The sequence below is a fragment of the Cyclopterus lumpus genome, chromosome 22 (genome assembly GCF_009769545.1).
Source record: "Cyclopterus lumpus isolate fCycLum1 chromosome 22, fCycLum1.pri, whole genome shotgun sequence".
Lineage (NCBI taxonomy): Eukaryota > Metazoa > Chordata > Actinopteri > Perciformes > Cyclopteridae > Cyclopterus > Cyclopterus lumpus.
The window spans coordinates 8,229,158-8,256,843 of NC_046987.1; the positions used below are offsets into that span (position 1 = coordinate 8,229,158).

A 27,686-nucleotide genomic window follows, 5' to 3' on the forward strand; every position below is an offset into this window, starting at 1 on the left:
AATAATTTTCTACTAATCAAGTGTCGCATTTCTGCCACATTTTACAAGTGAAATGTAGTAGAAGCAAAACCATATTCAGTATAGTCTTGCATATTGTAATGATTAAGTCTACAATAAGGCCAGCATTATCTATCTATCTATCTATCTATCTATCTATCTATCTGTACACTTGGGTATTGACAAAAGAAAAAAACGCAGCTCCTCTATGACTAAACTAAAATCCATACTATGATCATAAAACGGTTTTATGGCAGCTGACCTGTAGTAACAATAATGGGTGTTCACAGAAAATGTGGCTCCGCCCACTCAGCTTGTCAGTTTCTTGACGGGTGTGGAAGGATTGCTTGCCACTGTGCAGCTGCATGTATCACTAACAAAAAAACTAAAGCAGTGAGTCGTTTTGACTTACTTCATTGCAGCCATTCCTTTCATACAAATGCAGTACAGAGGGTTGGCCAGCAGATGTCGCTACTTGACCATTTAAGGCATTGAAACAATGAACAGTTTTTAGCACAATTGCTTCAAAGTGGTTCACTGTTGTATAATTAAGCTATTTCAGTCATCACCAGTTGAAGTCAGCTTGCTGGACTGTCGTATAAGCTTTGCTGACGTGGCATTTTTGGTAATTTCACATACTGTTTCAGTGTTAGTTAGTTGTTTACTCCATTATCCACTGATTGTCGTGCTCAGATAATAACTGTTTGAACTATAAAATCCTGCCTCCATTAAGTGTTTGTACCACCAGGGACTTCAACAGCTTTCCAGCAGTGCCCGCAGACAGATTGATAAACAGTTTCAGGTAGGGTCAATCCTTTTGAGAACAAGGAGGACACCTGTGAACATGATCAAATCAATATCCCATCGGATCTTTGTATCGGTGTTTCAGGCACATTTGGCTCGGTGTGTAGGTCAATTACTTTAAAGTAATGATGTGCCTTTTTGACTTGACTTTATAAACTACATGTGCCAGTGTTTAAACTGAGACAAATAATGAGATATTTTGATACTGATATTGTTTAAGTGTCACATTTTTCCTGATTGTAGCCTGACAGGTCAGTGGATTTCCCCCCTAAATGTCAAAACGATCTTCGGCTGTCGCTGGGGCTGGAGTTATACTGATTATGCTTGCAAGCTTCTAATTAAATATCCATTGCAAAATGAATGTTCCAGTGTGGCAGACTTGCTGATCCATGCATAGCGCTAGAAATGACTAGTCATAGTTGACAAATGGTCTATCCTTGCTTCTAAATCCCAGAGCTCTTTTAAACTCCATGGTTTACTATACGCCACCACTTAATTGCTTTGGTTAACCAAAGATGTAATGCCATAGAAACAGAGACACGTGAAGCAAAAGAGTCATAACCATACCCTTGAAGTAGATATGTCTCTTCATTCTTTGAATAGGAGGTTAACGGTATACCTATCCATCTGAAGGGCGGCTTGAAGGACGCTCTGCTCTACAGAGCCACAATCACTCTCACTGTGTTTGTTATGTTTGTCTGAGATTTGATGAGTCAAGCTCAATCCACATGTCTGTCTTTTGTTTACAACCACATGTCATGCCAGGGACCTGGCCCCAATGTTACTGCTGAAACTAACTTTGAAAGACAAATTCCTGTTATTTCACGGTGCATCATGTAGGGTCGTTTGAAGTCAGAATAATTAGCTTGTGTTGTATCTCCGTTACATCTGTAATACTTGTCTGGTCTCTTCACAGGGGCTGGTTATAGTGTATTAGCTGTTTAGTGCGGCAATGCCCAAGAAGCCACAGTGAAAGAGGACTGGATTTATTTATATGATAAAACAATCATCACACACTGTATGTAATTCATCCACTCTGTGCTCAGATTTGTAATATGGGAATCCAATCAATTATAGTATGTTTCGTGTTTGAAATATTGAATGATTGTAAAAATAATGAGCTGCAAATAATAAAGTACAGCACTACATGTTGTGAAATTGTGTCATTTTGTAAAACTTGGGTCCTTCTGTAGATGTTTGGTAGAGCTTCATATTGATCTTACAGGAGTTAGGAAATCGATCAAGACCCCCTTTCCTAATCTTGACACATAATTTAAGTTTAGCTGGAGACTGATGAAACGTATGTATTTCTTTACGAGATTAGATTGGATTTCCTTCACCAATCCAAACTTGCATCCAGTGCAGGTCTTTGGTTTGAGCACCAGAGGGCCCCATGAACCAACCTGTTAGACGCGCTCTTGTGGCAATGAGAAGCAGGGTAAATTGTTAATGAAATACTTTGCTTTTTTACAAACAAACAAACAAAAACAATTGAATACACTTGTGAAATATTGGGCTAACATCATCACACGTGTCTTTGTTCTTTTAACGGGTCTATGCTCAGATGAATGTCCACGTTAAGATACCAATAGCAAAGCGGGTTTCTGTTTACTAAGCGAAAAATGTGACTTTTATTTCCGTCGACATCTCAGTAAATAAATTCGCTATAGGTGGCCTATCGCTCACATACAACACTTCCCCTCTCCGTCTCGTTTGGCCAGCTGTTAAGCCGCAGTGACGTCACATTGCCACTGGAAACTCATTAAGTCACCAGACCAAAGGAATGCAGGAAAAAAAAAGTAATTTCCAATCGGTCTTAGCGGGGGACATGATGCATCATCTGACAGGCAGAGGGTTTCGTAAGATGCCCCAAATCATGGTAAACTGAGAGTTGGGAACTGCCCCCCCCTATTAAGTAGCCGATTGTGGAAGGATTCGTCCCATTTGGAAAGAGAGCTTTTCCTTCTTGGACATCTGCTGGCGGAGCTTCAGTAGCCAAGGAGAGAAGAGAGGGGTCCAGCCGCAGCTCCTGAAAGTTTCACTTTACTTTCCAGAGTGGAGGCTGCGAGTAGGCTGCTCTGCAATTTGGTCTGTCCAATTGTTTTTTGGGTTAAATAGGTGAGTTGACTAACTGTTATTTATTGGTTGAATGTTATTTAGAAAAAAAATAATAATGATTTAATCATTTTATTTTGTTGTTTTTTGTTATTTTGTAGTTTTTGCGCGTTTTTACAGTAATTGTATCGCTGTGCGTTAGATGCACGCCATTAAGATGAGTTGGATCACTTTTTAAACTTTTAGATAAGTTACTGTTCTAATGATTTTAACGCCCAATCGCGTTATTGAACCGGAATTGAGGGGAAATGCAACCACGTTGGTTTTAAAAGTGGAAATGAAGCGGAGTCAATGTATGGTATAGATAACCACGCAGTGTTTCAGTAGTAAGGCAGACATATCCATCTATTGTGCGTTATTTGTCATTTTAATTAGATGTTCTCCAATTGTGTTCCAGGGGCCAAGAGAGTCCTTTCGGCCCCTGTAGCTGCAGTGCTCGTGCCTGTGCACCAGGCGGGGCGCACAGCCTGCGGTAGGGATCTCAGTAGTTTAGTGAAAAGAGTTCAGACTGCTGTTGTAGGAATAGTTACCCCTTCGCATGGGATTCATTTCATTACGTTATTTCAATGTGATATGAGGTGAGTCCACCAACGACTTGTGGAACTGAATCTAAAGAAATAGATGTATTCCAAGGGAAGCAAAGGAGTTAAGTGTATATGCCTCGGCAATATAAGATGTGAGACATTTATATGTGATTTGTACAAAAGGAACTGCAATCAAGATGCTCCTTAATGTTTTGTATGATGAGTATGAAATATATGATGAGTTTTTGGTGACCATCCAGGGCTGAAGTGAGTGAGCGTGTACTGCATGTTGTGAGCTGCATAACGACCCATGGACTAGAACGATCATGACCGCTCGGGGGGGGATTATGCTTATGAAAATCAAACAGATGAACATGTGTTAAAATGTTTTTCATGTCATTACCTACGGTAAGTATGCACCCCCAGGGTGTGCGAATCAACTGGAAGCAGCAAGGTGTGGCACTTGTTGCGCAAGGGAATCGAGATGGATCTTGCAGTCTGTCAAAATGGAGAGTAATGATTAAATACTAAGCTATCAAAATTGATCGCGGTTGAGAGCAAACTGTCCGTCCCCCATCTCCAGTGGTGTCTCCTTACAGCGCCCGGACAGAGCTGTGCCATATGCAGCATGAACACATTTTCTCTCTTTACCCTCAGACTCAGACTGATTGATGATCTGCTGACCCTTCAAGGCCAAACATGAAGATAGGGCTGTCACTGGCCACGGCTGCCTTCCTCGCAGCCCTGCTGTGCTCCACAGAGGCTCAAGGTAATTGAAACCGCTTTGCAGCAGCCCTCTCACATAAGCTATCCCACTCTGTCTCTTTACCTCCTTTTCTCTTCTTTCATCTATATATCTCTAATGGTTCTCTATGTTACGGAGATTAGTCTTTTACTTTATTGTCAGAGAATCCTCACATGGACGATGCACTCTTTCAATTGATAAACTGAATAAAGTCATCCTTGTTTTATGTGTATGCTATTGGATTGTGTGACCTTTGGACTACTGACTGATTCTGTGATACTTTTATCTCTCATTTGTAGCGTATGTTGTCAGATTTATGAGTCAGGACACGTTACATGCTTTGATGTAAAATCCAAATCTTTATCTCATTTATTTGCATTAAGCCTGTAATTTAGATCCTTTTAACGAGAACTTTAGGTGCAATTTTCTCATTCAGATACGGCAAATATACAAAAAGATAAGAAAAACAAGCGCACCACTACGTTTATTACATTTCCAATTTTTAATTGAAATGCATTAAACAGCAGGGCTCAGAGTTGAACAAAAGTCATTTCATGGCTAAATGTTTCCCCATAAATGTTTTATGTGCTATTTGCACTTTTTCAAAGGAAAATGTGGAAGATTTCAAAATCTTTGGTAATTAGGCATTGAAATGCTAGATTGCATATTTAAAACATATTATGCTGAGGTTGTAGTAGGATCTTGTAAATCTGTGCAGTAGTTGTGCATGTCTTAAGCAGCAAGTAAAGTAAGTCATTCAATTACGTGTACAACATTGTAACAGTACAATAGTTGAAGTAGAGTAAAATAATCAATATCTGACAAAAGTTTGAACTACATTCAACGTTTAAAATGTGTGTAAAGTAGCTTAATGTAATTGTGGTAGAAGAAAGTCAGATAAATGGAATTATCAAAGTTAATAGCCAGCACTTCAGTGCTATACTTGAACAACTCTTACTTTCCATGTCTGATTTTGTGCTTATATATTACTGTTTTAGTAGCTATTAAATACGTTTGTCTGCACATGTCACACGAGCCAACATGTCATAGACGGTTAACAATTTGTCAGTAGCTTTGACAGAAAATGACTCAAAGTAATTTCATATGCAAACATTTCTATCCAACATAATGGCAAATATGGAAATATGGTATGGAAACCTGCTGCTTTTTCCTATTAAAAGCTCTCTGGTGGCGTGAGAGGAGTCTAACGTCTACTCACATATCTCCACCAACGGAATGGAAAGATGAAATACGAGAATAGCAAATTAATCCTCAGACAGCACAAAGACAAAGAGCCTTTCTGGGGCTTCTTTGCGGGCATTCGCAAAAACGCTGAGTTGCAATACATATGGAAAGTTAATATGCAGTAATGTTTAATGTCAGCACATGTTGTGGAATTACTTTGGCATCTGTCCTGCCTCTTTGGGAGAGTCGGTGTTCTTTCCTCCTCTTCTTGGTCTCTCCTCCCAGCAGTGGCTCAGGCCAGGATAGCTGGCTGCCGGGGGATTGAGGCTACCAACACAACAGTAGCCAGACTCTGGCCTTTTTAAGAGCAATAGGGGTCCTTTATTAGGAACTGATGGGACAGTCCATATAACAAGAGCAACCACAATGTCCAAATATCATACCAGAGATGTTTAGTTTGACATAACCACTTTTGTTCCTTAAGTATATTCTAAAACCAGAAGGCGATGGTCGATGAAATTGCAACAAATGAAATGAAATGCTCATAACATCTTGCCACGAACAAACGTGAGAGTTGCAGATTGCTCTTGTGAAACCCTCGTCTAAAACAATTTGTTTCTGAATTTTTCAATTCACCCATCCATCGCTACTTGCAACCCACCATAAACTTCTACACATGCACACACACGCACACACACACACACACACACACACACACACACACACACACACACACACACACACACACTTCCATTCCCCCTTACCATTTTCGTTGTTGAAGATGAGTACTCGCGGAGAAATCAGGTGGAGCGCGGCCCATCGGGGCTCCTTGAGTTGATAAGTCAGGTTGGTGATCCTCCAATCCCAGTTTTTGATTATTTGGTGGGCTCCTGTTTGTCATCTGCCTGTGCATTCGGTGTGTCCCAAGCTATGGCTTCCTCCTCAAAGTGTATTTTACAATGATATTCTTGCCTCCCGTGGCACTCTTGTTCTACTTTACAGCGAGCATGAACCCATGAGGCCTTACAGTCTAAAGCATGCTTACCGACCTTACATCCCCCCCAGTGGTATGCTACCACCGGCTTGGCCTAGCATGACGTCACGCTCAACTCATTAACATCTAAAGTTTCTTCACAAAAGTCACCTAATTCCTCACGTCCTCACTACTGTCTTCGGTCATTGTGTCACTATGAAGATGTCTTTGCATCGGACACTAATTTGCTATATAATAAAGTACATTTTTGAGCTGAGTTGCATGAAACAAGATTTAAGTTGAGGTCATTTTCTAATGAATGATGAAATCAAGACACACGTTAAAAACTAACCATAGGATACTTTTTAAATGACAGTGGGTAACTTGGTTAATGACACCTTAATTTGGTACTTTTAGACCCAGCTCTAACTTCTACGCATGTAAATGAGACATACTAAATGTTAGCACACGTTTACTGTTTAACACTATCCCTCTTCCTCGACTGGGTAGCCTAGAAGCTGTAAAAAAGAATATCATTATAAAATAAGTTTGTCATCTCTGTCTGTGTGGTCCCAACTGTACATGGAAACTACCATCCAGTCAGTCAAAGTTGTTGAGCCAAACAACTTTCTCATGTACATGATGCATGACGCTGTGATCAAGTCAGCTCGACGTAGAGGCGTGCGGCCTTGTCACACTGTATATGTCTTCCTAAATGTATTTATTATTATGGTGCTTCTGAACAGTCTTTTGAGTGTCTAGAGTAATTTTGTTCTCTCATGCCTTTTCGTGCATTATGCTGCCAATGAAAAAGTACACAAGGGTCTCCAGCGACGAATTGTGTATTCTTTTTAAAAGGTTTGCAATGGATGTGTGCCACTCACTCGTGTAAAGAGTTTGAACGAAATAAAACACTTTTCGTCTTTGCAATATGTTTATATACAACGTATATATAACATATGGTGTTCAATTTTGTCAAGAGTTACGTCAACAACTATATGGCAACCTTAATTCCATTGTATAATCAGTGACTGTTGTATTTTTGTAATGCTGAGATCAACTCCACCGTAAAAGCAGTTTAGTGTGTTGTCGGGGCATGCGTTGTAATGACTGCACTCAGCATGTGTTGGATGGTTCACTCAGTGTTTGCACTTTTGGTAGAGTTTGTGTGGAGTCGTGTATGCCAGTGCTTGAGTTGCTGGCCACCTTGGTTGAGCAACTCAAACAAACGCCATTTTACTCCAAAATGGCTTCTCACACTTTTTCAATGTTGTCACGTGTTCTTAACTCGTCACCCTCACAAATGGACGTCAGTGCTGTGTGTCTGTCCCCAACAACGAAAACAAGGCCACTTCAGTCGTGAAGTGTTTGTCGTTGGGATCAATGTGAATGCCTGATTTGAAAATGTCTGCATTGGATTTGTTCATAAATATAATCACATTTATACATATGTTTGTATTTGTTGTCATTTAACAGTGTTTCACCTCTTATTTGCAGTGGAACCCCCCTCAGACTTGAAATTTAAAATTCTAAATGAGAACTCAGTGGAAATGTCATGGACAAGACCCTCGTCAAATATAGAGGGCTTCAGACTACAAGTTGTATCAGATGCAGGTCAGTATGCAAGTCAGCACTTACATTAAGTATGTGATCTGAACCCAACAGCATACACAAAGTCTATACACACACGTTGATTCACTGTTAAATTCCTTCTTCTAGATGAACCGGTCAGAGACTTTACTCTTGATGCCTATACCACGTCAACCTCAATCACTGACCTGACCCCTGACTTGGACTACTCTGTGTCCATAAACTCCTATTATGGGTCAGATGAGAGCATTCCCATCTTTGGACAATTGACCAGTAAGTGCATCTTTCCCATCGAGTTCATTTAGATTGTTACTAATTAATGTAGACAGTTACTTTTACACAAGTACTAGCATAACTGTAATGTTACAATAATGTTACAGTAATGCTTATTTGTGAGGCACCAAAGAAAGGTACACTTATATCCAGAAATTCTATTGTTTCCTTATTAATTTTATATGCAGATTTTCATTGGTGTGACATTAAGAATACATTGTGACATTACGAATACATTATTATACTTAGCACTGATATCAGACTATCCAGACAGACAGACAGACCATCTCTTTCATCCTACAACACAGGGATAACCTTTGGAGTAGAACTTATTCCATGTAGTGTTTCTTGCCACCAGCTGAAAGAAAGTGTGGAGAAATCACATCTGTTTACTGACTCCTGCTCACTGTTTATAGCTAATGCAGCATAAAGATATGTGTTTGTGTAAATGTGGTTTGGATCCTGTCGACCAGCTTCTATGATGTGTTCACTCTCTTGCCTTTCTTTCTGCTGTGCAAAAGCACACAGTGAGGCAAGTAATGTACGCCGCTAACTCACCGAGTGTTTCCTGTGTTTCAGTCCAGTCCAGTAACACCACTGGATGGGTCAGGAAGCCAGAGTCAAATGCAATCAGTGAGTATGTTTACAGTCGTGTCAACCAAAATCGGAACAGTGCCGGTTCTCCAAGGTTTTTCCCCATTTCTAAATATTTTTCTCCCACGGAATTATTTGGTCAGGCATACATTTTACCTTCTGTTCGGGTTGTCAGTGGGTAGGCAGACAGGGAATGGGAGGGCACACATTGGCTCCTATAATTGAAACCATTCTGCACATCAAGAAAAAAGGAAAGGAAGGCTTGAAGCTAGGAGACACGTGTTGTCTTATGAGTCATTGAGTCGGGGAGGTGGGCTGTCATGTAATGATGTATTCATTGTGCCACCTGGAGTCAAGTGCTTTCCCTTACTCAAAGATGTGGCAGTTCTTACTATGATGTCAAACTGTCATCTGCTCATCTCGTGAGGCCAGTCGGTGTGCATTTCCAAGCTGTGGATTCTTCTGGAAACTTTACCCACACGTCTAGATTCTGCTAAACCTCTATTCATAGTCAAGCTCTCAGAAATTCTCTCAGCACCACCCACATTGTTTGACCAAACCACACATTGATGCCAACCTTTTCAACATTAGGTCAGGGAATTCTGAGAAAAAAATGATGCCCTTATATGAAGGGGGCTTTTGAGATGTGAGCTACAGAATTTAGAGTCAATGAGACCTAGGGGAAATGAGGATTAAAGTCCATCCACATAAACCCTGCCAATTATTCCAATAGAGTCATCGTAAAATGTTCCAGAGAATGTCAAATATGATTTAAAGCCCCGTAGGATTTAAAAGTATACAAGTGAACATTACTGGTAGAACCTGTGCTAGATGTTTAGTCTAAAGAGTCAAGTTGTTGCCTGTCTGTTGGAATGACTATACCAGCCCACTGTTTGGCACTTGCTGATATTTCCTTTGATGTCAGAATGCATATCTTTGAGCCATCCAACTAACTCTCAAGTATTTTATTTCATTTAGACAGACAGGAGAAGAAATGGTCCACTGTAAAGAATATTGTTCCAAGTCCAAGCTGTTTCTGCAGTTTTTAATTTCAGACATAAAGGATGTGTTTCTTCTGCATTTCAAGTTTTTACACCAATCATTAAACAGTGGTCACACTTCAACCTTTCCTAATCTGGCACAACCAAAAGCTGCAACATATTTTTGAATGGTCATTTTCCTGACTGACTCTTATTTCTCCACTCTCTTTCTCCAGAGTGTTCGATCAGCGCAATAGCAGATTTGGTTTTTCTGGTGGACGGCTCATGGAGTGTGGGCAGAGAAAACTTTAAGCACATCCGTAGTTTCATCGCCGCCCTGGCAGGGGCCTTCGACATTGGCCAGGAAAAGACCCGGGTGGCCGTTGTTCAGTACAGTACAGACACCCGCACAGAGTTCCCTCTCACCCGTTACAACAGAAGAGGAGAGCTGCTCCAAGCCATCAACTCCCTGCCATACAAAGGGGGAAATACAATGACAGGTGAGGTGTTTATGACAGAAGGAGGACCAGAGATACAAAGGCGTTCATTTATAGATTCTTTACTTTACTTTCTGCACGCAAATTTCTGTCTTCAGGTGATGCCATAGACTACCTGCTGCAAAACATCTTTACGGAGGCAGCTGGATCCAGGAAAGGTTTTCCTAAGGTAGCCATGATCATCACTGATGGAAAATCCCAGGACCCTGTGGAGGAGTATGCTAAAAGGCTTAGGAACATTGGAGTGGAAATATTTGTCCTAGGTATGATTTATTATTCAGTGTTTTGTTGAATAGTGCTCTCCCATGTAAAAGTCTGCCTGTTCTTGGAAACCATTTGATTTTCAATTGATTGTTCATATCCATATTTGACTTGGTAAAAGTGAAGTACTTTTAATGTTTCTAACATACGCAATACTCTAAAACCGTCAACAGTCCAAAACAAATATAAAGTGGGCAAGAAATTCTGCCTTGATTTTAATCCAGAACACCGGCAGAGTTGTTGTCTGAAACAGACTTTTAAGGCCATCGTAAGTCACTAAATTGTGAGTTTCATTCTTCACGTTCAGACGCACAGATGAATTCAAAATAAAACATCTTTCCGACCTTGATAATCAATCAAAACTTTCTGTGCGGCCCGGTACCAAGGGATCCACGGACCAGTACCGGGCCCGCTTGGTTGGGGACCGCTGGTCTACCACATCTGCAATGCAGCCACTGTGGAGAGCGTATGAGTTGATGTTGGTCACCTTTTTCACCTCAGGTATCAAAGGAGCAGATGAGGATGAGCTAAGAGAAATGGCCTCCACACCTCACAACAAACATGTGTACAATGTTCCCAACTTTGACATGGTCCAAGAGGTAGAGAGAAAGATTATCACTGAGGTGTGCTCCGGTGTTGATGAGCAGCTCGGCTCACTGGTCAGTGGGGAAGAAAGTAAGTAAAACGATCTTCATCAAATGTGTTTCATTATATCGTGTTCTATAGTTTTGACAAAACTGTCCTTATAGAAAGTACTGTCATTGTAAACACACAGCCAAGCAGACATTAAGAATACATCTTGAAAGTTCACGTAATAATACATTTCCTGCATTTTCTCCCCAGTGGTGGATCCAGCCTCTAACCTGCAGGTCACAGAAATGGCATCTAAATCAATGAGGGTGACATGGGATGCCTCCCCGGGTGATATCACAGGCTACAAGCTCACCCTCAACCCTATGCTACCTGGAATGAAACGCCAAGAGCTCTACATCGGGCCCAAGCAGACGTCCATCAATGTCCGTGACCTTTCTCCAGAGACCGAGTATGAGATCAGCCTATATGCCCTCAAAGGTCTGACTCCCAGTGAAGCCACCACAGAAATGGGGAAGACCCAGCCTGTCAAAGTGTCAACAGGTAATACATTTTGTTGTACATTTCATCTTTCCTTGAAGTCCCTCACTTGTTGTTGTTCATCATGGAAGCAATATAAAGCCTTGAAGTGACCCATAATCTTTTGTCTTTCGGCAGAGTGCTCTCTGGGAGTGGATGTGCAGGCTGATGTGGTCCTACTGGTTGACGGCTCGTACAGTATTGGATTACAAAACTTTGCCAAAGTCCGTGCCTTCTTGGAGGTTCTGGTCACTTCTTTTGACATTGGACCCAACAAGGTTCAGATAAGCTTGGTCCAATACAGTCGCGATCCACACACTGAGTTTGCCCTCAACACCCACCATGACATTAATGCTGTTGTCAAAGCTGTGCGCACGTTCCCCTACCGTGGAGGCTCCACTAACACTGGCAGGGCCATGACTTATGTCAAGGAAAAGATCTTCATCACTACCCGTGGAGCGAGACAGAATGTCCCCCGCGTCATGGTCCTGATCACAGATGGAAAGTCATCAGACTCCTTTAAGGATGCGTCAGTCGGCCTGAGGAATACTGATGTGGAGATCTTTGCCGTTGGTGTGAAGGATGCAGTGAGGTCAGAGCTTGAAGCAATTGCTAATCAACCATCAGACACTCATGTGTATGAGGTGGAGGACTTTGATGCCTTCCAGAGGATCTCCAAGGAGCTGACTCAGTCCATTTGTCTGAGGATTGAACAGGAGCTGCTTAACATCCAAAAGAAAAGTAAGTCAGAGGATAGAATATCTAAACCCAATAACTATGATTGGGAGTGCAGCCACATAATATGCCCATAACTTCTTGCCATTAGTTTTGGATGACTACCATTTGCTAAGTATGGTAATACCTTCAGGTTGGTCGATACTGTCCTTATTAGACACTGTAACATCTGACTAATATCACTTGGCCAGTTGGTATAATGGCAAATAGCCAATGCAACCAAGAACAAGGAAAACATAGCAGTATGATATAGTAAATTGCTGTAAGGCAAGGCAAAGGTGAAACGTTATCAACTCACTATGCTATTTCGCCTTGACCATCATTTTGATTCTAAATCCACTCAAACTCTGAGACAGAGTAGAGCTGCGGCTCTTTTCATATATTTTTTAACCTTGTTGACTGAACAAGGTTACAACAATGCGTTGCTTTTCGTTGCTGCCAGTAAATGAAGTTAATGTCCATGGCCAAGGCATGGGCAGAGAGGAGGAAGAAATAAAATATAGCCACAGAAGAATGATAAATCTCACAAATTTACATTATAATAATAACAGTAATAATAATTTTAAATGTTTACATGATTAGGGCCTGCGCTCTGCCTTTTAATGACAGACATTCATAACAAGTAACTTCTTATTTTCAGGTCTGCTTCCACCCAGAGACTTGGTGTTTTCCGAAGTCACCTCAAGAAGCTTCCGTACGACCTGGACAGCTCCTAATACCAAAGTCATGGGTTACCTGGTACGTTTCCGCAAGGCTGAAGATGTCACTGGAGACTACATTTCCATGGCAGTGCCTGGTGATACCACCACAGTCATTCTGCCTCATCTTTTCCCAATCACCCCCTACGAGGTCAACGTCTTTGCTCAGTATGAGAAAGGAGACAGTTTCGCTTTGACTGGTGAAGAGATCACTCTAGAGGGTAAGATAGATTTAGTTGGACCTTACTACCGCAATAGTCATCAAAAATAAGAATATATTAAAATATTCTCTCATTTTCAGAGAAAGGAGCTGTACGAAACTTACGAGTTACAGAGGAGACAACCAACAGCTTCAGGGTGTCATGGCAAGCTGCTCCAGGTCCGGTAATCAGGTATCGCCTGTCCTATGTCCCACTGAGTGGTGCTGGGGAAACACTGGAGGCCCAAACCATTGGGTCAGTGACTGACATAGTTCTCGAAGAGCTTTTCCCCTTTACCACCTACCGTGTGTCTGTGTCTGCTGAGTATGCCGCAGGCGTAGGAGACGAGATGCAAGTAGATGGAACCACCAAAGAAGGTGAGTCAGAAAAACGACGTGTTTTTGGCAAATAGCTATGTGAAACTTGTGTTTCCGCACAATGGATATTAATATGTGTCCGATTAATTTTTGTTGGCTTTCAGTCCGTGGCTCTCCTCGTGACCTTCACGTGTTTAATGAGACCATATCTACAATGAAACTGGCATGGCAGGCTGCTCCAGGAAATGTTCTTCAGTACCGCATTGCTTTCAAACCTGCCGAGGGCGGTGACAGAAAGGAGATATCCGTCAAGGGAGATACTACCCAGGCGGTGCTGAAGAACCTCCAACCAGACACTGAATATGAGCTGTTTGTTAGTGCTCGCTACTCTTCTGGTTTGGGTGATCCTCTTCTGGGCACAGGAACCACCTTAGAAGGTAAGGGAGAACCTCACACTGCTAATGCCTAATTTGAAACCTTTGAAGCATGGTTGGACTATTTCTATAGCCAGTGTGTGACAGAAATGTGAAGCATGCTTTGTGGCTCTGGGCTCAGCAAGTGAGTACTGCTGACTGGGCAAATTAATTATTGTAGTTTCTTTTCAAGATGCAAGCAAACTCTGAGATTTAGGCATCAATATGTATTGCATTTAGTTGTTGTTTATCTCTGTATTAACATTATGAGATCCTGCATGATATAAAACTACTGACATTGGGTCATTTGTTTTTTTCCAAGTTCATTCAAAATGGATTACCTGGTTTTTCTCACATCCTGTTTCACATCAGAATTAAGGAAGTTGGGCTTTTATTTAGCAAGGTTGGGTGAGGATATGGGCCATGGTTAGAGGGGAAAAGACAGGAATGTGGCACTTGTTGTAATTTGTTTGGCATAGAATGAGGAGCAGTGAGATGGAAATGGGTGTGTGAAGCTTGTAAACCCGGAGAACTTATGACATGGTTTGGAACACTTTGACAGCCATATGCCTGCTGGTAGTACCTATACATCATGGCCTGTCTGAGACAAAGAATGTATTGTTTTACTGTGGTTTATAAGACATATGGAGTATATTAGATCATTAATTTCAGTTAACATTCTATTTTTTATATGGAATTAATGATCCTGTCAGGGGGGCATGTCTTCTGTTGGGAAACAAGATTCTTGTAATGTCACACTACAGGGAAGGAAATCAAAAAGATCTCTTTTGAGAGAGATGGGGGGGGGGGGGGGGGGGGGGTCCTCACTCTGGTGGGACAAAACAACAATCAAGTTACTGTATCCCACAGAGGAGAATATCTCTGGCTTTTAGTCAGTAAACTGTGTATGAATGGAAAAGAGCTTAACTGACCATGTATAAGATTATAGCGGTGAGTTAGCCACACTATGCTGTACTGTATGGAATGGTCTTTGGCAGGGTGTGCATTAGAATGAAGACCATTTGAGGATCAGAGAGCAGCAAAAAACAGTGACTTTTCTTTATTCAACCTTTTGTGTGCCAAGATGAAAACAGCAGCCGATGTCTGTTTATAATCGTGTCCATGCGTAACTCAACCTGAAATGGATTCCTCTTTGAAAGCAGTTTGAGCCCATGGACACATCAAAGCTGTTCTATTCATCATAATAGCAAGAGTGGGGTTCTTGTTCCTTGATGTCGCCTCCTTACTCTCTACACAGTAGTGAGGTCCTCAGTGCCAGTCATGTTCCTATTTTACAGGGACATTTATTGCAGACCACATGGATTTGGGCACTAGGTTGAGTAAGAGGACTTTGGCTCCTACTGTGTCCTATGACTGATGCTTTTCAATGATTATTTAATATCTGAAATAATGCATATTTGTGTGCATTTTGACTGCAAGTCTCTCAAGGCAATGTTTGTTTTGCTGTGTTTTCCCCTGCCCACATTGACCAGCAGGCTTGGTTTTGATTATAGAGTTAGTTTCCACATCTGTGCTGTCATCAACCATACTCCCCCACAGGAAAAAGTTTCATGATAAAGCATTTTGTTTAGTCAATACTATTACACTGTCGTGACATCAGCAGGCCTCCACACTAATCTCATTGTTTTGAGTGGCACTCACTTTGAGTGACCCTCTCTGTGAAGTCCATGTAGGCGAGACCTGGAAGAGAGGGGCTTGCACAAAGCCATCCCTTGTGGCTAACAGTGGATGGTAGCCAATACAGAAGCCTTGAGTAGGACCGAATTTAAACATCCTGAAATGACTCAGAAAGAGGACAGAGAAGGTGTCATAGTGAATGCTTAGATGGACGTCCCAAATGTGGATAATGTAGACAAACATGGCACAATTATTTACTTAAGAAGAAAGAGGTGTTTCCAGCATGTGGAAGATGTTACCTAAGAGGACCTTGAAAGCTATGTGAACTGTCTGTCTGGTCACAGGGAGAACTGTCTGTTCTCCTTCCAGGGAGGGGCAATAGACAGGCAGAGGCAGAGAGACGTGGCGAGGATGAGTGAAAGAAAAACGGCTCTTCAAAGTGTGAGGCTTCTGCCTCACAGAGCGGATAAAAAGCTCAGCCTGTAACTGAGAGCCCACAACTGTAAAGGCCCTGAAGCAGCCACTTGTACTAATACCTCAAATAATTAACTACTTGCATGACACAGCAAATGTTTTCATGTGTGCCAGAGGGAATTATTTTTACTATCTTTAACTTGGACAGCAGCACAACAGCAGGTGAAATTGTAGCATTTTTGTTTGATTTCCTCTTAAACTGATGCCTTTGTGACCGTCCAGGCAATGCCAGGCTCTTTCAGCGACAGATGTTTTTTTTCCACTCGAAAGGTCTTTTGGAGTAATAGGCCAGAGACAGACAACCTTGGCACAGAAACACTGAAGGTTTCAGCTTTGTGGTTCAGATGTATGTCTCAGTGAACCAAGAGCAATAAAGTAAGGAAAGTTTGAAGTGGGGTGCCAGTGCTGAGATGGCACTTTGAGGGAAAGATGTATTTCCTGCAGTGATTTTGGAGGAGTTTACAGTGACTACTAAGACTGTGTAAGTCATAATAATAATAATAATAATAATAATAATAATAATAATAATAATAATAATGCATTTTATTTGTAACGGCACTTTTCGTACAAAAGAATCTCAGAGGGGCCTTGTCTGACTATCTGGTTCCAAGGTTGCGAATAAAGATATATCTATATATATATATATATATATATATATATATATATATATATATATATATATATATATATATATATAGTGGTCCAATAGGATGAGCGATGCAACAGCCATGTAAAATCATTAGGATAATCCTCAGTGCAGGAGCTCGCAGTGTGTCCTGTGCCTTTTGTTTTCCGGCGGGCGTTTTAATTTGCAGGCATTTACATTTTTCAAGCTTTAGACATCTTTGGCCGCAGATGTGAAGGTTATGTCAGCACATGCCCTGCAGGGAATCTCTTTGATGATCTTCAGTTGTGTCATATGTGGTTTTCTAGAGATGTGGGTGAGGCTGTAATGTGAATATTTGAGTTTGATCTGGTCCTGTCCAAGGTTGTAATTTGAGAGTATCATTCTCCTTGAAGGGTGAGATGCAGTTTGGGTGGGGGTAAATAAGGAGATCCAGAAGGTCTTTGTTAGCATGAAATGATATTGTATTGTTATTGCATTGCCATTGTATTACCTGTAGACACATCTCTATTTAAATACATAAGCCTCTGTAATGCTTCTATTTAACAACCATGAAGCTGGATTTAAAAATGTAAACTGTAACCAAACATCACATTGGAAAAATGTCAACTGATACAGTGATATTATGTAAATGCATATATATTACATGCAAACCGAGGCTTTTGGTCTGTTGACCATGTGTTTCATGTATGTTGGCTTTGCTCCAAGGAGTGGCCCCTTCTCTGATGAAAAGTGAGCCACTGTCTGCAGAAGTCATTATCTTGTGATCCTTTCGCCCTCGATCCTCACACTGCCGGAACAGTCTGTCACGTTTATTCCTTTGCCTATGGCAAGGATAACCCATTTGATGGAATGATCCGGGTATTTAGAATTGGCCACAATGTTTTCATGGTCCTCCAAAATCTGGAACTCTTCATTAGTTAGTGGTCGTGGCCATCGTTCTTCATATCTCGCCTGCGCTTAAGGTGCAGATCGCTTGGCAGACGCCGCCGCTGCTGTTATTTCTGTTCTGATCAGTTTCTAATTCAGAAATATGTGGATGCTGAGAAAGACTCGAAAGGTACATAGTGGCTACCTTTCTGCTGTACGGTTGTTTTTCTCCCAAATTATTATGCATTGCACCGAGGGAGATTTGTGATTCATCTCATTTGGTGAGGTTTGAATAATGATGAGGTTTGAGAAAGACCACCCAGCTGCACTGCTCTGCCTGTGATTATATTGCCATTAGGTGTTGGCATGTAGGGCCTTAGGGCCTTGATTCAAAATCAGGATGCCAGAGATTGTTTGGGAGGTTATGTGTGGCAGCGAGTCTTCCTGCGGTAGATGAAGCTCCTTTTTATATGGAGTTGGATTTTGTCTCAACATGGGTATCCCTCTAAGCCAAGCATTTGCTGGCCGCCCATCATGAAACACCACCACAAAATTCCCTCAACTCTGATTCTGTGCATTTGTCCTTCCACGATAAAAAGTAAGCGAAGGGGAGAAAAGGAGAGCGAAACATCTGCAATAGTAGCAAACACACTTTTGTGGATTGGGTTTCATCTGTTTCAATGGAAAATGTAAAGCTCAGCCGGGAGAGGTGCTGAGGATATGTGACTTATGATTAGTTTCGCAGAGATTTTTCCAGCACTCTCTGATTGTGAAGGGAAGAAATCAGGTTTTTCAAACAGATCCTGAGGGGTTGAAGTAGAGACAAATTAGTGATTTTTCATGGTTTATCGCTGTATTTTTTTTAGTTTTGTTCCGTTTCTGTCTCGCCAACTTCCTCAAACCTCTATAAACCTGCATTAGAAATCAACACCACCTGCTCCCTAAAGCCCTTTTGTACTAACAGTACCATTTTAGTTCAATTATTGTGCATCGGAGCAACTCAAATCAAAGAAAAACCTGAGGAAATGCTTCAGGTAAACAAAAATAAAGCTGTTGTGCTACTTATTTTCAGTTTCCATACCCATTAAGCACACGCTGTGACGGGCTCTGTTTCTAATGCTTTACCTCTTCCTTCATCCACAGAGCTTGGTTCACCCAGAGACTTGGTGACCAAAGATGTCACTGACACCAGTTTTGCTGTGTCTTGGGCCGCGGCCCCCGGCAAAGTTCGTCAGTACCGGATCAGGTGGAAGTCTCTCTTCACGGAAGAGGCTGGGGAAAAGACGATTCCAGGAGACGCCACAGCCACAGTCCTTGAGGGTCTCACCCCAGAGACACGCTATCAGGTCTCTGTGTTTGCCGGTTATGGCCGTGGAGAGGGTCAGCCATTAGTTGGAGAAGAAACCACAGATAGTAAGTTCCACCTATACACTTATTCCCTTATTCATCACTTCTCTCTGTTTTTCATATGCTACGTTGGCTCCCGTCTTTTCTTGTTTAGTTCTTTTTTTTTTTCAATGCTACTCCCGTCTTGGTTTTAGCTAGAAAGTGTGAAGCAGAGGTAAGTGTGATTTAACTCTATGAACATCGAAGCCATAAACACTCTATGACCACAAAGGGACAATTGCACGTTTTCCTTTTCCACGTCGTGCTGTTAAGGAGATCATTTTTAAAGCCAAGAATGCAAGTCGAGACGTTCTAGTCATAAACCACATGTTAGGCTTTAGCTTTTCATATGTCTGTCGTTTGGCCGTAAGCTCCAATTTTTTGTTTTGGTATATATATAGAGGTCTGTCACTGCCAATTACTGTTCTACTCATTCTGTTTAGAGATAACGTCAAAGCTGTTGGCGTTCGCATTCGCCATCAAGAATATAGAGTCTTCGAGTGCACACCTTTATGACTCTATGTGCGTGTGTTATATGTATGTTCAGAGGTGACGCAATGTCCAGCACACCTGCGGACGGTTTTCATGGGAGATTAAGGACATATAGACCCTGGCCTCTCCCTTTTTTAGACTACACTCATGCTTGGATGAGAAAAGCACATTGAGTGGAAAATCGCACCAGTTGGGAGGGAAATGGTCCACCAGTTAGTGAATTGGAATGTGCTCTAGGGAAAAAATATTTCCAGCCATCATTACTGTTTATTGATTCTGGCAAGCAAGAAATGTGTCATATACACCGAACACGACCACGAGGCCGCTTTGTAGAGTGAAATGTTCACTTTGCTCGTTCTTTCGTTTGCTTTGCACCCACTATCTCTTGCTCTCTTTTCTGGTGCTATACACAAATCTTTTGGCCTGAGGCAAACACGAAAAACTTGGATGCGCTGCTTTTTCCGTTTATAAAAGTCTTTCCTCTGAAGTAGAGCATTCTGAATATTTTCCCCAGCTCATTTGGATGCATTTGACAATTCACACTAGCCCTTCCTGCTCTGAAAATAAGAAACACTCTGTGGAGCACAATGGAAAATTGAGAACCGTGGCTTCGCTCAGTGCTTGATGTGGAAAAAAGAAACAAGTGCCAGTACTCCCCTTATTCACATGTTGGGTGTGTATCGGCCAGCATCAGAAATCTCTTGCTACTTATTCCTATTCATTTATGATTTAGTTTGTTATAATTGTCACTTATTTATTATTTTTATAATGTATCAGTCATAATCAGTTGTGATCATATATAATCTTTCTTGGGCTATGCATATTCACAGAAGGCCTATAATATAATTCCAACCTAAACTTCATAAGGTTATGGTGGTGTTTGAATATTTACCCATTGTGTTAATAGTGCTTCCCTGTGTTTGTAGCCTATTGTAACGCTCTATATTATATTACAGGATAGCTATAGCCTGGAATCCACACCAGCCAGCAAGACAGGGTGTGAGCTACTCAATCAGGTTTTAGGAGCAGTGTCCAAGTCAGGATACTCGAACATATTCTGCAGCAGGATAAAGAGACACATTCTGAATTTCGCAGCGCAAATCAACACCGCTGGCACTGTGTTGTTTGATTATGAATCGCCCAGAGAACCTGATGTGTAGAGGGCAGAAAGGAGCACTGGCAGTGTTGGTGCGCAAGAAAAAGTCACGGTACGCCAAAGAGCAAAATGCAGAAGTGCCGGTACTGTGTACTGGTGAGTACCGGCCCACTTCGAGCACTGGCTTTGCTCAAATTCACAAGACATCTAAGTCTGGCTGCCGACCTTCCAACTAAACCTGATCAATTGGGTACATTTTGGGTCTGTTTAATGTATACCTCTAAAAATGTGAATTATTTGGGTAGGTTTGTGTCCACACGCATGTGGAAACTGAGCACATATCCAGATGAAAGACTGTGAGGTAGCCAAGCGTGTAACTGTTTAGTTTACTTACCAGCAGGAAAGCCATGCTGCTTATATTTCCAAAGGTATACTGGAAAAATATGTGGATAAGCACACACTTCACACAGATTCCCACCTGAACAAGGCCCAAAGTCTACATTATCCCGTCAAGCCATCCATCCAACATTTCTCCTCTTTTAACCTTTGTTCCCTTTTTGCTTCCTTGTAGTCTCGGCGGCTGGCAGAGCGATTGTTGTCTCTGAGGAGACGGAGAAGAGCATGAAGGTGACATGGCAACCAGCACCTGGAAATGTACTCAACTACCGTGTTACCTACAAACCCAAGTCAGGAGGGCGCCAGCTAGCGGCCAAGGTGCCCGTTGGCACCACCTTTACTACGCTGAGACGCCTTACTTCCCTCACCACCTACGAGATCACCGTTCTGCCAGTCTACGGTTCTGGAGAAGGCAAAGCAAGGCAAGGAGAAGGAACAACACGTACGTTGGTTTATCATCTTCTAAACCACAAATGTTGCTCTTTCTGTTGCCAAGTTTCAGAAAAAAGTTTTTCAACATGTGCTTAACTGCATCCTTGTCATAATCATAATCATGCAATAGTACAGTATTCATTTGTTCTTCCTCCTCATTACAAAGTTCTTAAAAGTGTTTTAATATTTTATCATCCAGTACTGTGTCATTTAGTCAATCTATGCATTTTTCTTCCTTTCCTAGTGTCACCTTACAAAGGACCAAGAAACCTCCAGACTTCAGAGCCTGCCAAGACCAGTTTCCGTGTGACCTGGGACCATGCCCCTGGCGATGTTAAGGGCTACAAAGTCATCTTCCACCCTTCAGGCGAAGACATTAACCTGGAACAACTTCTGGTTGGTCCCTATGACAACACTGTGGTCCTAGAGGAGCTGAGGTGAGGCTGAATTCTCATTTTCATACTCATTGTCATATGAACTTTGAACAATATTCTCCAGTGTATCATGTCAAAAAATATCTGAAAAATATATATGTTTTGGCCTACAGGGCTGGTACCAAATACACAGTGAATGTCTTTGGTATGTTTGATGGGGGAGAGAGTATGCCATTGGCTGGAGAGGAGAAAACCACTCTCTTCGATACACCTGAGCCTCCTCCTTATGTGGTATCAGGTACAGTGATCTAATATTCTACTATGCAACCCACATATAGTACAAATGTGGTATATATCATCAAAGGACTACCAGAGAGACCATGTTACATGCTAAAACTAAGTAGAACAACATGGTTTTAGTCATTATGTTACCAGTCCTGTCATCACCTTTAAGGCAGCGTCTCCAGTATGTTATGTCTACGGGCAGTAACAGTCAAACATTGGAGACTGTATCACATCGGAAAATACGCTCCAAACTCAGGGCCTATAAAAGCTGAAGAGTTTCCCTAAATGCCTTTCTTCGAAGCTAATTGTCTCGCAAAATAACAGATGGAATGGCTATTCCATCTGTCTGCCCGTTTCTCGCTTTCTTCTTTGTGACACTTTGAGCTTCCGCTTTTTTATTTCCAGCTCAAGCACAGGCCAGTGTAGATTCGAGCCATACACGTATGATCTGTTTGCAGTTATAAAATGTTTTTACTACCTCGTGAGTCAGAGCACGGCAGGCAGTACGTGTAAGAGAGAGGAAAAATGTTGTGTTTGCTGGAAGGAGCTAGAAAGGTCAGCTTGACCGCTGAGCAGCAGGCCAGGTGTTAAAAAGGAGGCAGATTAGGATTCAGTGACGGCTCCAGAAGATACATTAGAACAGGTGAGAGAATCCCACTCTCCCCTGTACCATCTATTCTAAACAAGCCTCTGGAGTTTATTGGGTGGGTCAAAAGTCTTAAGTAACATTCTTTTTCATTCCGTCTTAATTTACTGAAACTATTTACATTACAATAGAGAAAACCTTTTACTGCAACCGCTACATCATTTTCTCCTTTTTGGATTTCATTCTAGTCAAAGTAAAGTCCTTTTTTCTGGCTCTAGCAGACCTACCTGTTTTGTTTTTCTGTATTCTCTCCCTCGCTGTCAGTGTGAGCTCGACAGCTGTCTGACTGCCATGGGGCCTGGGTTTGGGTTTTCTGTGTGAGCAAACCAATCTGTAAATCAAACATGTAACCTGTTTTCAGTTGCAGACAGAGGCAGTTAGTGCAACATCTGCATATCTCCAAAGCACACCTGCAGCCCTCTTTTAGGTACAGCGGATCGGATGCCTTCCTTGTCATCACACAGGTGTTTGGAAAATCGGAATCTCACCTTGCTTCTCTGGAGGGCACAGTAATTCCCTCTCCAACGGAGGGAGGCCTTTGATATGTCGCAGGCTATTATGGGTGTACCTTCCTGATTTGCCCCTGGGACAAACTCATGGATCCAATGAGAACAACCGAGAGAAATACTGCCTCGGCATGCCACAAGACAAGAAGATAATAATTACAACACCTGGAAAATAAAAGTTGTCTCATAATAATCCTCAGAAAAGACGAAATGTTTTATTACCTGCTTGTAAATGTATTGTTTGTCTGCACCTTGGGGAATAATTTGATATTATTTAGTTTTGTTCAATGCCAAAAATGAACTCTTCTCTTCTGCTTTCCATTACCTCTCACACCTATTTAAGTATCTTTTTCATTTCAATTCACCACCCACTATTGTCTGTACATGAAAGTTGGACATGGACTTTTGTTTTATACAGTATATGTCATTTCAAACCTTCCTCTTTGTCAAATTAAGGCACTGACATTTTGCCCTCTCAGATGTGACTTGTAAGACCGCTGCACAGGCTGACATTGTGCTGCTGGTTGATGGCTCCTGGAGTATTGGACGTCTCAACTTCAAGACCATTCGTGCCTTCATCGCCCGTATGGTGGGAGTCTTTGACATTGGCCCTGAAAGGGTCCAAATTGGTGGGTCTAACAAGAATAAGCACAGTTATAGTCAACTGGTTATTACTAATAAAACAAAAAGAGGTCTCTTTGCATCGGTATAACAATTCTTTCTTCAGGTCTTGCCCAGTACAGCGGAGACCCAAAGACTGAATGGCACTTGGATGCTCATCGAACCCGGGGCTCTCTCCTGGATGCTGTGGCTAACCTGCCCTACAAGGGAGGAAACACCCTGACTGGTACTTTGGTCTATTTAATGTATTGCCAGTGGGACTGAAGTCACTTCTACTACTATACGCACAGTCGTGAATTTTGTATGACTTACAGGATGAAAAATTAACATTGATATCTTCGTTGCAGGTCTGGCTTTGAACTACCTCCTCCAGAACAATTTCAAAGAGAACGTTGGGATGCGACCCAAATCCAGAAAGATCGGTGTGTTGATCACTGATGGCAAATCCCAGGACGATGTCATCATCAACTCTCAGAACTTGCGCGATCAGGACATTGAGCTCTACGCCATCGGTAAGTGAAAATGAATCACTACTGTTTTTGTGCAAAAACTTGTTCTATGCTTTCGTACTTATCAGTGCTTATAACTACTGTCTTCGTTATTGCTCTTTAGGTGTGAAGAATGCTGATGAGAACGAGTTGAGGTCTATCGCCAGTGATCCGGATACTATTCACATGTACAACGTGGCTGACTTCTCCTTCCTGCTGGAAATTGTTGACAGCCTCACTGAAAATCTCTGTAACAGTGTCAAGGGACCAGGTGTGTATGAGTTTCCGGCAAAGTATGCACCCACTGGACTGATTAAAGTACAGGAATCACAGAGAAACAGTTACCGGATTGCAAGGAAAGACACCTTCTACTTTGCAAAAAATAATAACAACCACATATAATCCAAGCCAACTGCTCCATTCCCCGACATTTATAAATATATATATATGTATATATACAGTGTATTAGCATCACAGACCGACAGTTACATGTCTGGCCCACCATGGAAAGCAACACTTTGAGGATTCTTGAGAACTTTGAAAAGCACTACACAAATCTGATGTATTATTATTATCATTATTAGAGCCAAAGAACGAGCCAAACTCTTAGAAATGATTGCAGCTCTATTATTGTCTTCTTCCCCTGATAATCTACCTGCCTCCCTAGAATAGGAAAATCTCTGCTCCTGAATCAAATTAAAGAGCTGCTATTTGATACTGAAGGGGAACTCCTTGGAGAGGATGTGGCTTTATAGTCTCAATAAGTACTGTGGTGTTTACAAGGTGCTGTTAGGACTTGTTACTAAATATGCATCCTTTTATCGGTTGCCACATTTAGTTTGTCCCCTGCTCCTCAACGTTATTATGTTCACTGGGGTGGCCCATTTAGCAGTTTCTGTCTTGCTCGGCTTACACCTGAATAGGAGGTGCACCCGATGCTCCAACTGACCTGGTGACATCAGAGGTGACTCACCAATCCTTCAGAGCCACCTGGACCGCCCCTGATGGCCCCGTGGAGAAGTATCGTGTGGAGTACATGACTTTGTCTGGACGCCCACAACAGGTATACCTGCTTCATACAGTGAAACACTGCACAGCAACTCTAAAAACATGCTTCTACTTTGACTAACTTTGACTTATTCACACACACAAATGTGCAGTGCATGTCCCTGTGTGGGTGTTGAGGGGATGTGGCCTTTAATGTTTCTTACACTAATGGGACACTCAAACTTCTATTTCCAGCCTCCCGTTTGTGTTGGCCTCTCGCTACTTGGGTGTCTAATTACATTACAACACAGGGCAAGGAAACAAAACACACAGCTCGCAGTTTAGAGGATTACAAAATCAAAATGAGTTCATGAGTGATAGCTTCATTTTACCAGCAGGGTCTCGGTTCCACAATGTGTGGAAAAGGTGCATTTTTTGGTGTCTGGATGTAATTATCCATTGGTTTTGCTAAATAGTGAACATAGTGATGAGGTTTCATTGTTGTTTATGGATCTGAAATCGAAGCCCATGCTGAGTTTAAGTCTAGTAATAACTTGTCAGATGGAGTTCTGTTTTTTATTGGATAGTTTTATGAAATACGTAAGTCAATGTAGTAAAAAGATAGAGCATTTGCTTGTTATATTTCTAAATTGATAATTGGCCCTTACCACTGTACAATATGAGACTATAAAATATATATTCACGCATGTATGCATAGAGTAATGATCCATATTAATTTCAGAAAGTATCTATAGATATAAGATATAGAAGAATTACAGCTTTGTATTAAAGACAAAAATGTAAGTTGCTTACAAATCTCGACTCCTTTAGCTGCAATCTTCTAACTATTCTATTTTTGTTAGGTGTTTGTGGATGGCACTGAGACCACGGTGGTTCTTCAGACCCTCAACCCTCTGACACAGTACCTGATCAACGTCTACTCAGTGGAGGGAGAGGAGAGCAGTGAGCCTCTCAAAGGATCTGAGACCACACGTATGTCTTCTCTTTCTGCCCTTTTGGCTTCCATCTAGGCCCGCATCACTTGATTTAAAGAGATCCACTTGTAAAAATCCATATATGGTAAAAGATGTACGTGGGAATGTAAACTAAACTTACAGCATGTTCTGACTGGTCTTTGATCATTAATCGTAGATGTGACAATCTCCCACTTAAGGAAACCCAGATACTGTAAGTGGGGTTTTCAAAGACTAACAGTTTAAACTCCAGCAGGCTGTTGAGCAGTCATGAACTTCCAGCCTTGACTTCTATGAGCAGAAGTTTCCCGTTCAGCCTCCATCAGTGAATCTCTCTGGCTCAGTTGCATTACACAAATTGCAGACTGATTCCTGCGTGGTTCCATTAATAAACATTCAATGATAGTATATCTTTTTTGTTGTTTATGTTTTGTTTGTTTATAAAACCATACATGGCTACTAAAAGATAGCAATTGCAACTCCTATTTAGATGCAATGATTGTGATTACACAGGACCCAAGTCCAACTTTTACTCATTTATTTGTGTCTTTTAAGATGTTGTGATATTTCTGGTTTACTGATGGCAGTAGCAGTTGTTATAACCTCAGTTTCACTGTGCCAATAATTGTTGCCTTTAACATCATTGCCTGGTTATCTAGTGCCCCTGACTGCTGTGAGACGCATGGACATTTATGACGAGCAGACTACCACCATGCGGGTGAGATGGGAGCAGGCAGCGGGTGCCACTGGCTACATGCTGCTCTACAGCGCCATCAATGCCACGCAGCCCACCCAGGAGCAGGAGGTAAGAGACATCATCGGAACACGGAGACTGGGCATACGGCCAACTAGCTTGGGGATAGGACAGATTATGACACAACCGCACATGCATTAATATGCAAGAAAACACACACGGACATACATTGCTCAACACGAGGGATGACCAAACACTGTAATCAGTTCTTTCACTTAAATAGCACTTTACAAAGCCACCAGTGAGCGCTCCACCACCTCCAACATTGTTAGTCTCAAATGGGTGGGTGAACTATGAGCTCTGCCAAAGGGAACATCACCAATCGTTCATGAAGTGACGAACCTCAGTGGGCCAAAACCCAGAATCAGATGAAAAGTTCCCACTGTTCTTATCCAAATGTCTCAATCTATGTCATTTCCTCTCTGACCCTATGTTGTTGGCTTGGTCTGGTCATGTTGCAGATCAGAGTGGGAGGAGATACAACTGAAGTCCAGCTGGTGAAGTTACTCCCTGACACAGCCTACTCACTCTCCCTCTTAGCCCTGCATGGAGAGTCACCTAGTGAACCACTAACCAAGCAGGGTGTCACACGTATGTAGTCTCAATAATGTAGACCATTGCAATATTTCAT

General features: G+C 41.8%; 1 protein-coding gene across 3 annotated transcripts in view; it reads left to right on the forward strand.

Moving 5' to 3' along the window:
- Positions 1 to 2,738: 2,738 nt before the first annotated feature.
- The window catches only part of LOC117725172 (collagen alpha-1(XII) chain-like), a 53,843-nt gene continuing 28,895 nt past the window's right edge, over positions 2,739 to 27,686 (forward strand). For all 3 annotated transcript variants that reach the window (XM_034525184.1, XM_034525185.1, XM_034525186.1), the window contains exons 1-25: positions 2,739 to 2,919; positions 4,098 to 4,209; positions 7,841 to 7,957; positions 8,063 to 8,206; positions 8,786 to 8,839; positions 10,017 to 10,280; positions 10,376 to 10,540; positions 11,040 to 11,213; positions 11,382 to 11,672; positions 11,787 to 12,389; positions 13,024 to 13,302; positions 13,383 to 13,658; positions 13,763 to 14,035; positions 18,762 to 19,031; positions 21,164 to 21,430; positions 21,665 to 21,857; positions 21,968 to 22,092; positions 23,711 to 23,860; positions 23,959 to 24,078; positions 24,200 to 24,364; positions 24,465 to 24,611; positions 25,264 to 25,403; positions 26,191 to 26,320; positions 26,961 to 27,106; positions 27,517 to 27,646. In XM_034525184.1, coding sequence (XP_034381075.1) covers positions 4,140 to 4,209; positions 7,841 to 7,957; positions 8,063 to 8,206; positions 8,786 to 8,839; positions 10,017 to 10,280; positions 10,376 to 10,540; positions 11,040 to 11,213; positions 11,382 to 11,672; positions 11,787 to 12,389; positions 13,024 to 13,302; positions 13,383 to 13,658; positions 13,763 to 14,035; positions 18,762 to 19,031; positions 21,164 to 21,430; positions 21,665 to 21,857; positions 21,968 to 22,092; positions 23,711 to 23,860; positions 23,959 to 24,078; positions 24,200 to 24,364; positions 24,465 to 24,611; positions 25,264 to 25,403; positions 26,191 to 26,320; positions 26,961 to 27,106; positions 27,517 to 27,646 — 4,693 coding nt within the window. In that variant the 5' untranslated portion in view covers positions 2,739 to 2,919; positions 4,098 to 4,139. The remainder of the gene's footprint in view (positions 2,920 to 4,097; positions 4,210 to 7,840; positions 7,958 to 8,062; positions 8,207 to 8,785; positions 8,840 to 10,016; positions 10,281 to 10,375; positions 10,541 to 11,039; positions 11,214 to 11,381; positions 11,673 to 11,786; positions 12,390 to 13,023; positions 13,303 to 13,382; positions 13,659 to 13,762; positions 14,036 to 18,761; positions 19,032 to 21,163; positions 21,431 to 21,664; positions 21,858 to 21,967; positions 22,093 to 23,710; positions 23,861 to 23,958; positions 24,079 to 24,199; positions 24,365 to 24,464; positions 24,612 to 25,263; positions 25,404 to 26,190; positions 26,321 to 26,960; positions 27,107 to 27,516; positions 27,647 to 27,686) is intronic.